Source organism: Platalea leucorodia (genome assembly GCF_965183815.1).
Source record: "Platalea leucorodia genome assembly, chromosome: 6".
Taxonomy (NCBI): domain Eukaryota; kingdom Metazoa; phylum Chordata; class Aves; order Pelecaniformes; family Threskiornithidae; genus Platalea; species Platalea leucorodia.
In genome coordinates, this window is record NC_138828.1 from 4,039,730 (window position 1) to 4,052,779 (window position 13,050).

Below are 13,050 nucleotides of genomic sequence, written 5' to 3' on the forward strand. Positions count from 1 at the left end.
TGACGAGCATCATCTTGAGCATACACATAAGGACCCAGCCGGTCAGTAATCTGAGAGAATTCTCTCTGCTGCCTCTGAAATCCGTTTGTCCCTATCAGTATCCTACCTCCAGCTGCAGCCAGCAGCTGCTCCTGACAAGGGAACAGCTTTCTCACTGTTGTCCTAGGAAACCTACATCCAGAAGTCAAGTTTGCTGTAGGGGGGAAATACCTTTCCTAAGTGCCTTGCTAAAGCATGAAGCTTGAGCTTATAATCGCTGTCAGGGTTGCAGGACTGCCTATTCCCTGAATCATTCTAGAAATTAGACCCTAGGGGTACTGTTAGCTTTAATTTATAATAAAACAATCTGAAAAGCAGCCTCCGGTGGAAAGACTGGAAGTGTGAGAGGAATACTAAACTGGCTTATCCACTTTATGCCCTTTGTATCACTGTTACGTAGCAATGGGTCAGGAACCTACAAATAACAGAAAACTTCATCTGCTGAACATTTTACATCGGGCACTAAGCTACAGCAAAGAGAAGGGCACAACCAGCATCTTGTGTCTCAGCCCTGCGATTCCTGCAAGATCCTCTTTCCTCTTTTGGGAATAAAGTACATTGGGGCCACCCAGTCTGCTCTCAACTGTGATGCTGCAGAATCATATAAAAGAATGAGGCAAAACATTTTTGTGGTTGTTTTTCTTATAATTGTATTCCTGAGATACAACTCTGTGCTCGAAGCTTCAGAGAGAATTTTATAAAAATCCTACTGTTATAACATCATGTTATATCGTCATGCAGAGGCCCTATAATTAAATTATTCATTTAATGAAGTTAGTTGCTAAACTACACATAATGGTTTGAAGGAAGAAATACAAAGTGTTATGAATAAAGGTAAATTACACTGTATTTTCCTCTGCATCAGCTGCAGATACCTGTAATTGTTCTCCAAGCCATTACTTCGCATTAACTCAAACCGCTATCGCTAGGTTGTTATTTAAAGTGAGTGGGTACTGGCTGTTAACGCGCCCAAGACTTTGTTCAAGTGGAGGTAAAATGATTCACTGAAACTTTGAGAACAAAGCGCCAACATCAGTGACTTAATTAGAGGTAGCTGCAGCTCATACAGTAATGGAAGTCACAAGGTACAGCTGCATTGCTATTAGCAGCGGATAGAAAATCTTCCTTCCACCGAGAGAACGCCAACTATGCAAAAGCAGAGAGAATCACTGCAGCGCAGCAGCGGGCAGATGTTAGCCCGTACGCCAGGGTACGGCTCCTCGGCCTTTCCAAAAGCAGCGCCAAGAGCCGCAGCAGAAACAAGACGCGGGGCTCTGCCACAGGCTTGCTCTGCTCTCCGGCGCGAGCCCGAGTTAAGCTCCCGTGACCTAAGTGCCCGATCAATCTCCTAAGCAGCATAATATAAAAAACTTTTTTGTTTTCAACACCGCACTCCTCGGACGGCCGCTACCAGCAGACTGTGCTTTCATGCTTACGCTACCAGTTCATTACCCTGGCGGTACTGGTATTTTTATCAAACATGCACAGCCCCTGCTCCACCAGTCAGGAACTGAGCACTAGATACTGGTGACAGAATACTAACGACTGCGTGTTCCAATCTCTGCTAAATTCCAAAACGCTCCCATGGCTCTTCGGAGGCCAATGAAGCTGTTTAGCAGATCCAAGTCTGTATTTTAGGGCACAACTTTGCTAATACACGCTTTTAACAGTGACTTAGGCATTATACTACTTCCAACACAAAGCAAACTCCATATTACAATGGTTCACTAAGAATTTTCTTTTCTTTTCCATTCTCCACATCCTATCTTTACTATCATCTCTGGCTTGTGTTTCACCTGTACGTATAACATTGTTCTTTGAGGCTGAAAATCAATCTTTTCTGTGAACCGGAGATACACAACCCTAATATTCTCTTTTTCAAAGCCCTTTGTTTTAAAACACGTTATTAAAGTAAGTATGAGTAACACAGCAGAATATTTAGAGGGGAAAAAATAGAAACAAAACCAATATCCGTGAAGTTACAGAACTAATTTTATAAAAAAAATATTGATTTTATTTTTTTAAAGAATAAAAGAAGATTAAAATAAGTGTATGGACAGAACAAAAGAGAAATAGGAAAAAACACTGGCATCTGAACAGAATAAAAATTAAAACAGTGATATATAAAAAAAAGCAAACCCAGAACACAAATGCATGCTAAAAGTACATAAACTAAGTAAGATTTACAAAGCACTGACTTACACATTTTTTATCTACTACTATTATTACTGGAACTATTATCTTAGTTAATAAGCAGTAACTTTATATTCTTCATTCCAAAACATCATGGCAAATGATGTTTTGGGAAATGAAAAGTCAAAGGTAAGTCTGAAACATGTCAGAAGTAACAGAGAAGAGCATATAAGTAATTGCTTTTAAACAAGGAAAAATAGTATTCCCTCTTAAGATCCATTAGGAGTTTCTGTGTTTAATGACCTACTGAAATACGTTCATGTAACTCATGTTACTGCGTCTCCAAATGTTTCAAGCTTAAAATCATACCTTTCACATCCTCATCTTCAATGGTTGTATTGGAACTCTCTGTTGATTCCTGTTGAGAAGTAAATATAAGTAGAATGTATAAAAGAAGCCGAGCCTTATTTGCTTGCCTTTGAAAATTACAGTTAGTTACAGGTATCATGCAAGGCCTGGAAGCAGGGTGGGATGTAATTCACAAACAAATGGTCACACACCGATTAAGACATTTCCACCTGAAACTGATGTCAAACATTGCCATTCTCTACAGTAGGGAACATAAATACATGTCCTGCTGCCTAATGCTTTTACTTCACAGGAATGTAAAGGAAACTTTTTTTTTTCTTTAACATCCAACTGTACAAAGTCCATCTGCAATGTTATATGAATTACCTCAGCCAAGTAGGAGAGCTTGCCATTTTAAGCTTAGTGATTAAACCAACTGTGCCAAATAAGTCATTCCATTCCAACTTTCGAATACGCAGACTTCTGCATGCTCCAATTTACAACTGTTTTTCTGCTCATATGACTTATGCGATGGATATTAAAACAAAGTCTCCCAGCGATTTTAAGAATATTGGATCAGATTCTGTCATTTTTATTCTGGTTTTGTGACGAAATACCTTTGTGAAGGAGATGGGAGAATCGATAAATATATGATAACCACTTTGACAAACTAAGGTATCTTTGTAGTAGTATTCTTCAGCCAACCAGTCATGTGGAGGAATGACTCATCTATCAGACGGTTTATACTTAAGCCACCACACTGTTAAAAAGGCAAGGAAACTGTATCTCAGTCTTTCATGAATTACTAGAAACATGAAATATTACGGGCAAATTCAACAGGGCACTGTCAAATCTAATAGGTACACCATTTTAGAAAGCCGGAAAGTTTTTAAACTTGATTTTTTTAATCTGTGTACTTTCTTGAAAAGTAGACTCAATATAATTCTTTTTTTAATTCACAGCCTAGTAGCAGAAAGGATTAACTGGTCTATTTTTACCTGAGAGATAGAAGATAGGACTGGTATTGTATATAACTCTTAAAAGGATTTTACAGTTAAATAATAAAAGGTAAATTTGACAGTGCCCTTTATTTACTGTGTCCTCACAAGGCTGAGCCGAAGGAATGTTCGAAACGGTTAATGCATTACTCAGACCTTAAAAAAAAAACAAAACGTATGTGCACCCATAAATAAAACTACATGAATTAATTCACACACGAACAAAACCGAACAAGTCACCATGCTTTTCCTGAACTGGCCGGTGTTAGACGTTTCAATCTACACAGATGTATCATGCTCTGTCACTTAAAATATTAGATAAAGTATTTATAAGTAAACAACCCCCTCCCCAAATACAAGTTGTAAACACCATGCACAAGCTCACACGGCAGATGTAGCCTGTAACATTGAAGCATCCGCTCCAGTTGCCATACTACAACGATCAGTCTTTCAGACAAATTTAGGAGCAACTCTCCGCGTTAAGTGGCTCGCTTGTCTGCTGTGACCTTTTGGGACATTGAGTATCGGAATTGCTATGATTATATAATAAAGTCAAGTAGATGTAGTCACGCCAATATTTTATCTGGGTTTTCTGGTCTTTAGTGGACTTCAGCGATAAAGATTAGGCTAGCGTTCATACACAGGCTGTTTGTTGCCTATGAGTTTAAACTTGGGGAGCTGAAAAAGTAGTAACATGAAAATAAAAGCTCTATCTTTGACAGATGCAAGGTACATAAAGGAATGGGATATACAAGCACAATACACACCATCAGCACTTTCATGCTTGAGAAATGTCTGCATGCGTTATTTTTTCACTCAGATTCAATCCTTCTCATATGAAATAACCACAAGTGGTTAAGACTAGATAAATGAAATGTCAATTCTTTAAGTCAACACTGTAAACAGTGAAATTTCTGTTGAAGAGTAAATTCTTTCCAGGAAACCTAGGAACATGGGTTATATGTAAATGATGATATTTCCTGGCCCTTTTCAAGTCCATGCATGAAAAAACCAAAACAAAACACGTTTTAGGAATCAGCTGCCAAACGCAAACATCGCAATACACAAGAAAAAGAAAAGAGCATGAAGAAAACGTAGAAAAAACCAAAAGACCTCATAGTCACTTGAAATGTTAGAATTTTTTTGCAACTGCTCAGTGATGTTATGGAAGAAAACCAAAGTCCTGTGCAAAAGACACGTCACAACACGGTGTATAAGCATGCTGAGGGACAGCAGATGGGATAAACTGAAATGGCGCCTTTATCTAAGGTGACAACTGCACATAAAACTCGTCAGTATAATCTCACCACACTCTGAGAACAGCGTTCTTTGGTTTTACTTAGACTGCAGCATTTTTGGCTGAAACGAGAGAGAGGCCACGCTCCCCGAGCCTGGCTGCAGAGGGGACTGAACGCTGCTGATTGCTGCCGACTGCCCCAAGAGCTTCGGAAGCTCAGCAATCAGCAGGACGCACGTCACAGATGAACACAGATGAACACAGGCTCAAGAGACACCAGGTGGAACAAATGCAGGAATGAGATTTTCCCTGATAAATTCCTGGAATGGCCCTATTTTGCTGTGGAATAGTGGATGAAATGTGTGGTGTGGAAAAGCAAGATGGAGTTGATTCTTTCTGAATACCTTATTTCCATCAGGGTTGTGGATTACTGTAGTTTGGGGCTCCTGAGCGAGAACAAAATAAAGAGAAAAAGAGTTCCCATTGGTAAATACATTCTCATTAGCGTGAGGGAGTGCAAGAAGAGCCAGCTCACAAATGCTGAACACTGACAAGAGCTAAATCAAACGTTAACTGTTGCCAGAGGGTGAAACTGGATGCCTCTAATACAGATTTCCTCAACAGCAAGCCAGCAAAAAAGACCATCTCACCTAAAGCGGCGGCATGCAGAGACCTTATTCATGACCAGTGCGTACAGGGCTTTGAAGCTCTGGAGACCTGCAGAGGCTCTCTTTTGCACGAGGGCACGCTAAATGCTTTGCGCGTTTTCCTGTCCGAGCCAGGCCAGACATCACCTCTCTTCTTTAAGCACGTTTGGTTGTATTAGTATTAAGTGATCAAATAAAAATACAGATGAATCGGTAAGGATTAAGGACGAGTTAACTACCTCTAAACACTACCATGTTTTGGAAGATGTAGATTACTACCAATTGCTGCCCTGGCAGAGCAGCATAGAAGCAAGCGAGAGAGATCTCTGCGTCATTTTAAAGTGTAATTTCCCCAAATCCTTTTCCCTTAAAAAAAAGATTAAATAATCTTTGAAACGGCAGCTAGCCAGCATACTCTCAGCATGGACTATTGTGCGTGGCTATGTCTGGGAACAGACTGCCATATACTCACGCATGAAACCTGTTAACTGGTCCTTAGAAATGACTTCGCAATGTATGCTTCAGTGCCCATTGCACAAAAAAAAATCAAGAGGAAAAATCTCTCCCGATGTGTGTGAATTATCCACATTTTCAAAGCTATATAGGCAGGCACACGGGAAACAATACCTCACAAAATTAGGTACTTAGGCACTGGCATTGATATTTGTGAGCCCTGTGATACGTGTAAGCCCAAGAAATAGGAGCTACTAATAAAAGCAAGACTGCGATAGAAACATTCATGAACAGCACTCCGATTAGTAATATGTTCCTACCACAGCTTACTAATGCGTAATGTCTCCTGCAGATTTAAATGTAAGAGAAGCAAGCAAAAACGTTTAGCGCTAGATGCCTCTTGATCCCAGTGAAGACTTGCAAAGTCCTGCTGAGTTTTAGGAAATATGGAATGAAAATCTGAATAAGGTCTGTTTTATGGTAGCCTAGCAATAATCCTGTTAGCTCTCCTTGATATCAATAGTTATACTAAGACAAAGCAGAGAAAATAAATATAGCGTTTGGCTTTTTTTTTTTTGTTTGTGCAAAAGGTTAGCATTAAAAAGATGGAAACAGTCATCAGGCAAAGAGCTAAGAGCAACGTAAAGCGCATTCTACTCACTTTCTGGCACAGCATGCAAAAAATTCAACTGCAGTTACAAACGCTATGACTCTACCGCATCCAGCTTCCATGTAACATTTTCTATTAATAAACACGCTCTAACGGACTTCCTCACAAAAAAAAGAAAGCATAATTCAAACAAAAAGTTTTTCCAAAACCTGTTTTTAGAAAGCAAACAGAGTAAATGCATGAAAAAGCGAAAAAGAAGGAAGAACAAACAGAAGACAGTCAAAAAGTTCCAGATAGCATGAGAAGGAGGATTGCAGGTATACCAGCGCCGGGGTAGGAATATTTTCCTTGGGGCTGGTTACCACGTTCGTTTTGTTGTTTATCTGTAGGTATGCAGAAAATAGAAACAGACAGGCCTTAGAACTCGCGGTAGGCACCGTATCTATATCTCTCTCTATAGAACATCTATATACAGATATAGATATCTATATATAGATATAGATATGGAAATAAAGAATCACAGAAAGATGAACTTATGAACTTGAAAGAACAGTAACAATAGATCCGATAGCTAGCTGCAACTCCTCCAAACATGCTAGCTACGGGTTTGCAGATGCACTATACGAAGGTCTATATAAGGCGTAGATGACTTCAGCTGTGACACTTAAAAGAACAGAGCGCCTTTAAGCAGCAGCTAATCACATGTAAGAAGAATAAAGAATTAATATGGGTTTGAAGAAAGTCCTAAATAGCCATTGTGGTTTCTTGACATGCAACTGTATTAAATGACTGCACCCGCTTGTTCTAGATTTCTAATTACCTATCTCTACCATATAGAATATTTGATTATTCATAGCTCTCCAGAAATCTATAGATTTGTTCTGCTGGCTTCTGGGAACAGATCTGAACAAATATAACTGATTCCAGATCTGCCTAAATACAACTGATGCTAGAAAGAGACTGATGCCCCTTTCGCTGTTTTTTGTTTTAATTTAGACAAAAATAATTGGCAGCTGTGATTTTCTGCAGTCTCAAGAATCCTGCAGGAACCGTCTATCAGCCTTTCAATTTTGGTACTATAAGCTGAAAGCGTAAGGTATCTGCAGTCTTGCTCCACAAATCAGTACATATCTGCTTAACTTTACATGTAGGTCATCATGTTAATTCTTAAGCTTAGCACAGTACTACACCTTTACAAGACTTTTGGCTTTTACTCATAGAAAATTTTAATTCAAATTAAACTGCTTAGCAGTAAGTTTAAAGGTATCTGATTCTTTAAATCCATTTTTAAGATTCAGCTTTCAGAAATACCATGGTATGAAAAGAACAGAAATACTAAAAATAATGTACCGAGCCACTTTTCACATGCACTAAGAAGCAAGATTAAAGTATAGTAAAACTAGTTTGAAAAATGTCATTTTTTTTCTTTAACAATAACTAGGAAAAAAAATTTTACGTACATTTTGGTCATGTCTAATTTTAACAAGAGCAGTCCAAAGCAGCATGCAGAACTGGGTGTATAGATATATATTGTCTGGAAAGACTTTAGTTAAAAAAAAAAAAAAAAAAAAAAAAAAGAAGTTCTACTGAACCTTCTAGTCACAGTACTTAATAATAAATGTGCAAAAGAAAGGAAAAAAAGTCCAAAATCGTTTCATTAATGGATTTTTGTAAAAATGTAATTAACCTCTCCATTTAAAGAAACAAATTCTAGCAATCTTAGGGTCCAAACTTGGTATTTTTTCTTCTAAAAGAAAAGCCTTTCTAAACCAAACAGAAAATGGCAATATGCTAAGTAACGTATATGAAAAGGCATAAAGAAAGAGGAAGTCCCAGAATAGTGGACCGAACTGAGCTGCGTATGAAACATCTGACTGCTGATTTAAACTTCCCGATGACTCGGTAGTCTCAGATGAAGCGTTCAGCTTCTCGGCCATGCAGGCTAACATTTAAGTTTTGTCTGTGCCAAGGGCTTTGCTAAATTCGAGCCTTCAGAAGCTAGCACCGCTGGGGAAATTCGCTGAGCTTCATGTCCTCAGCAGTTTTTGATGATTATTTTACTTTGGTACACGTGTGGCAGCTGACTTGTTAACTGCAGGAATTAAGCCTGCGGCTAAACTCAATCTTACTTAGGATATGTCTAGATGATGGAAATGTCAACAGGATTGGCATTAATTAATTACAGACTGCAAATTTCCTTATCTTAACCAGCATTTAACTGGCTTTGAAGAATATAAAGCAGTCTTGTTAGTTAATGTCAGGGAACGTTATTTCGACACTAAATGTTATTTAGTAATATGTGTGATAGGAACCATTCTCCCATATAGAAGAAAAATAATTTTCTTTGGTTTAAAAATCAAAGTTCACAGTGCTCTGCAGCAGGAGGATGAGAAACAGTTATTCTAACAATGGTCTTTCTACAGGAATTGTCACGACGAGAAAATGTGAGCCATTACTGAGTTCCAAGTGTTTAGTTTATGTCCCAACTTGGCCTAGTTATTGTCAAATAAATTTCATTTCTCTATTCACAATTACAGCCATAAGTTGCAGGGGTGTCTGAACTCAAGATAGGGAGAGAATAAATATCTTCGTGCATAAAGTCATTCATGGGGAGACATAAGTATTAGCGAGTATTTTATGTATCGACTAACTTGCTTTGATATTTATGGGACTGTGAGATGGGCAAAACCTGAACTCCTTACTCAGAAAAAACTTTTAAATAAACCCCAACCACTTCAGTAAATGAAAGTTCTAGAGGAGAATTGTGGAATAGTGAGAACACGTACAACGCTGCTTGACGGCGTACTAAATCTTCCAAAACAAAAGAAAAATCTTGTATAACCACAAGTTCATATTTTTATGACTGTCTATTCATCAAGAGACTATGAATAAAAAGGCCCTAAGAAAAGGCAGATAGACATAAAGCAAAAACATGAGAAAGGAAATGAAGATTTCACCAGATTTCATACAGTCCTATTCAGTAGTAGCTCAATACAAAAACCAAAGTGATATGCCAAACGAATGCCTGTTGTTGAATACATCATGAAAACAGGTTAATCAAATTTCAATTCCAATTTTGCCTGAGTAAGGAGAGCAGGCTTGGGTCCATACTCCCTTGGTGAAAGTCCTATAAAAATAAACAATATCCATTACAGCTACTGCTGAAAACTGCAGGAAATATATTCAAAACTTCTTAGTAAGGTATTGAGAATACAGCATTCATTGGCAAAAGCAGAAAGAGATAATGTAATTCAAAATACAGTCATTTCTTCTGTGTAAACAGAACTTGGTAAAACCCTTTGAAACGTAGAGAGAAAACGGCAATAAGCCTGTACGCTTTCTCTCTCTCATAGAACATATACATGTGCTTTTATTAATATAGGAACACACATGGTGTATTTTGCACATATTTTTAATAGCAAAGGGAAACGATTCCAAAAGGAGTAAAATATTTTGACGTGAAACAGTTATTCTGAAGTTGAATTATGGTTAAGTGGTGACCTTCTATTTATTGCGAAGAAGGAAAATTGTTTTACTAACGCATCGCTTGTCAAAAGCCACACTCTTAGGTCTGACAGTAGCGCAGGACAGACACACACGAACGCTCCAAACAGCTGGGCATGACTGTAGAATCGTTATTGGTCTTTTTTCAGTATATTACAAAAATAGTTTAAGAAACAAAAATGTCTGTCTTGGGACTTAATCTTTCACATGGTACTTCTGTAACAAAAAGTTAAAGCACACTTCCCATTTGGGATACTAGAAATATCCCCACCGTACCTTTCATTTGGACACTGCTACCACTGATCCTCTGTCACTGCAATTCTACGTTCACCCAAAGAACAGACTATTTACCTATGTAACTACACGTCTGCTCAGACCTGACCAGCAATTTTTGCTTTTCGAGGAGAGTTGTGCTTCCCAGCGAAAGATGTGGATGAGGGATGTTTGCCTTCTCTCTACCGGCAGCAGCAATGGAAGCTGGCTGGGACATCGCAGTTGATCATCACGAACCTCTCAAAAGTTAGATTCAGAGTCGTAATAAACAGGAATACAGTAAGTTGCTGTGTGGGATCACAGAAGCCAAATGAACGCAAGACTGTAGAGTAGGTTGAGGAGGAAGACAAGTTATTGAGACTGACTGTCAGCTGGGACATCTTGTGACGAAGCCCTGAGCTGTGAGGGAAGTTAGCTGGGAAACTGTAGTAGGGAAAGGCTGTGAAATTGGGTTTTTTCACTCCTGAGCATTTAGCACGGCATCTTGGTCTATAGTGGCTCAATTAAAGCGATACCATTTCACTGTGCAATGTGGTTTGTGTTACATTTTATGATATTAATACTATTAGCTTTTAAAATAAGGCGGTTTTAAAAATTAATAGAAGGCTGTTATAAGATTACTACTTTGTTACTATTTTTATTTACTAAGGACAGCTGCATTGGCCAATGTTACATCTACTTTTTTGTTTTTGTATGTCCCCAGGTTAAAAAAAAATAAAAAACTTGCTTGAAAGAACTGCAGAACAATTCACTCTGGATGGCATATAGCAACTGCAGGCTTAACATTCACAAGGTTGTACTGTAAAGTCTTGCAGCTTCTCACAGTAGGTTAACAAAACTAAATGCAACTGTTCGATTTCTAAGTGTGAACGTTTCACAGGAGGAAAAAAATCTGTCGATAAAGATCCTCACCATCATCTGAACACTCGAACTGGACTTCCTTTTCTGAATTGACCAGTCAGAGAGAAAGGAAAAGAAGAAAATGTGACTGGTTGGATTTGAAGTATCAATGCACGGAGTACAGTATATTTCTGGTTTGGCTTTTTCTTTTTTTTTTTTTTTTAAGAAAAAGACAGCTTAAGCTGTAGGAAGGGGTGGAAAAATGCTATGGAGTATATAGTATCTCAATAACAGAAATGACAAAAATAGACTTCCCCAGATGTAAATTTACTCCCTTTGCTCCACATGACCATGCAGACAAACAGCAGCCACATAAAATGTGCTGAAAACCAAAGTATCAAATCCCAACAAGTGTAATTTAGGCAAAATTTTGGCAACAATTGTTTCCAATATTATAATCAAAATCAAGATATTACAAATACCATCGTAGACCTGTAGGAGGAATGATATTTAAGAAGGAAAAGGTGGTCAGATAGAGTACATAAAATTTGTATATTCCACAATGAAACACGTTAAGGGTTTTCCCCAGGAATGATAGCGTAGTACTGAATGTCTGCTTCTCCGTATAACTAGGATATCTACCACTTGGCAGTGAGAAGCATTGAAATCATAGTGTACTCACTTCATTTTAAGTCAGTCTCATGACTTTTTGGATAGGAAAAGTGTGCATATGTGGGAGAACAGGAACAAATGTACTATGAATCTGGTATTGAAGTATACAATGTTTTGTTAAGGTAAAAAGTTAAGATTAAATAGAAAATTAGAATTCAGGTCAAAGACACACTTCTGAGTAAACACGCAGAGCACAGAAGAATATCTTTTGAATCATATAATGAAAGCTTGAGGCACTTATTTTAGTCTTCAGGAGTCCTCCGAGAAAAGAAATAAAATATTTTTCATTGCTGAGTGATATATTTTTTTTCTGGCTGTTTTTCAAAGTATTTATCCAGAACGTTCATTTGTGAAGCATCTCTCCTCCTGCAGGATCTGGTGACATGAGAATAGGAGCTCTAAATCACGTATGAAAGCTGCCAAAATGTTCCCTTCTTAGCAAGGTCTATTAGTCAGGATGAGCTGATTTGTTGAGATAGTAAACCCCTCAAGTTCTGCCAAATATAGCAAGTACATCTGGCAGAATACACTGCATGTGGAGCCAAGCCTACCAGCAAACTTTTGGTCTTCCGTGAACACTAATGAAAACTCAAGGGGAAACACAGAGGCAATAGAGCTGCAGATAAACACTGATACCTAAAAAGCTAACATGCCCACCACCAAACCATTATTTATATTTATAAGCTAATTAATAACATTGAGTCATTAATTACACAATCATCCTTCATCAAAATAGCAAGAAAAGCATTTTCTCCAGTAGTTTTCTATTTTCCACTTACTAAATGCTTGTTTTTCAAATATTTCTTGTATTTCATTTTTTAAGTTTCACCTGCTAACTTTAATCACTTCAAATATATGGTAAGAAGCACTTATTAACAAATTCTATAAAGGAAAGAAATAACAATAATCAATTCTAAAAACTGGCAGAAGTTACAGATAGGTGGTGACTGACAAAATGTATTTTAAAGCACACGTTTAACCTACCTTAACTCCATCTGGCTTTTTCAGTAAACTCTTGGCTGCTGTAAAACGAGACAAATAATTTCAGTGTCAGGTGGTTACCACTGAGGTCAACCAGCTGCACAGCAAACCCCCATTGCCTCCCAGCTGCAGATACGTTTTCAGCTTTTATTTCCTCCTTTTGTTGCTCTGAGTATAGGAAACGAAATATGTAAAAAACTAGAAATACTTAAGATTATCATACATCTCTTTTCCCATTGATTAAAGCTGTAGGTTAACTGTACTTAGACAAGGAGAGACCCCCTTGGGTGGCACAGAGGAAATGGAAGCAGGCTG

The 13,050-nt window shown here is 38.0% G+C and overlaps 1 protein-coding gene across 3 annotated transcripts in view; it reads right to left on the reverse strand.

Annotated features, from left to right (window-relative positions):
• CAMK2D (calcium/calmodulin dependent protein kinase II delta) overlaps window positions 1-13,050 on the reverse strand; it is a 162,819-nt gene that overhangs the window by 22,565 nt on the left and 127,204 nt on the right. For 2 of the 3 annotated variants that reach the window (XM_082315886.1, XM_082315885.1), the window contains exons 14-15: window positions 12,739-12,776; window positions 2,542-2,590 (exon numbers count right to left, since the gene is read on the reverse strand). In XM_082315886.1, the coding sequence (XP_082172012.1) occupies window positions 2,542-2,590; window positions 12,739-12,776 (87 nt within the window). The remainder of the gene's footprint in view (window positions 1-2,541; window positions 2,591-12,738; window positions 12,777-13,050) is intronic. The other variant, XM_082315887.1, reaches the window with a different exon arrangement.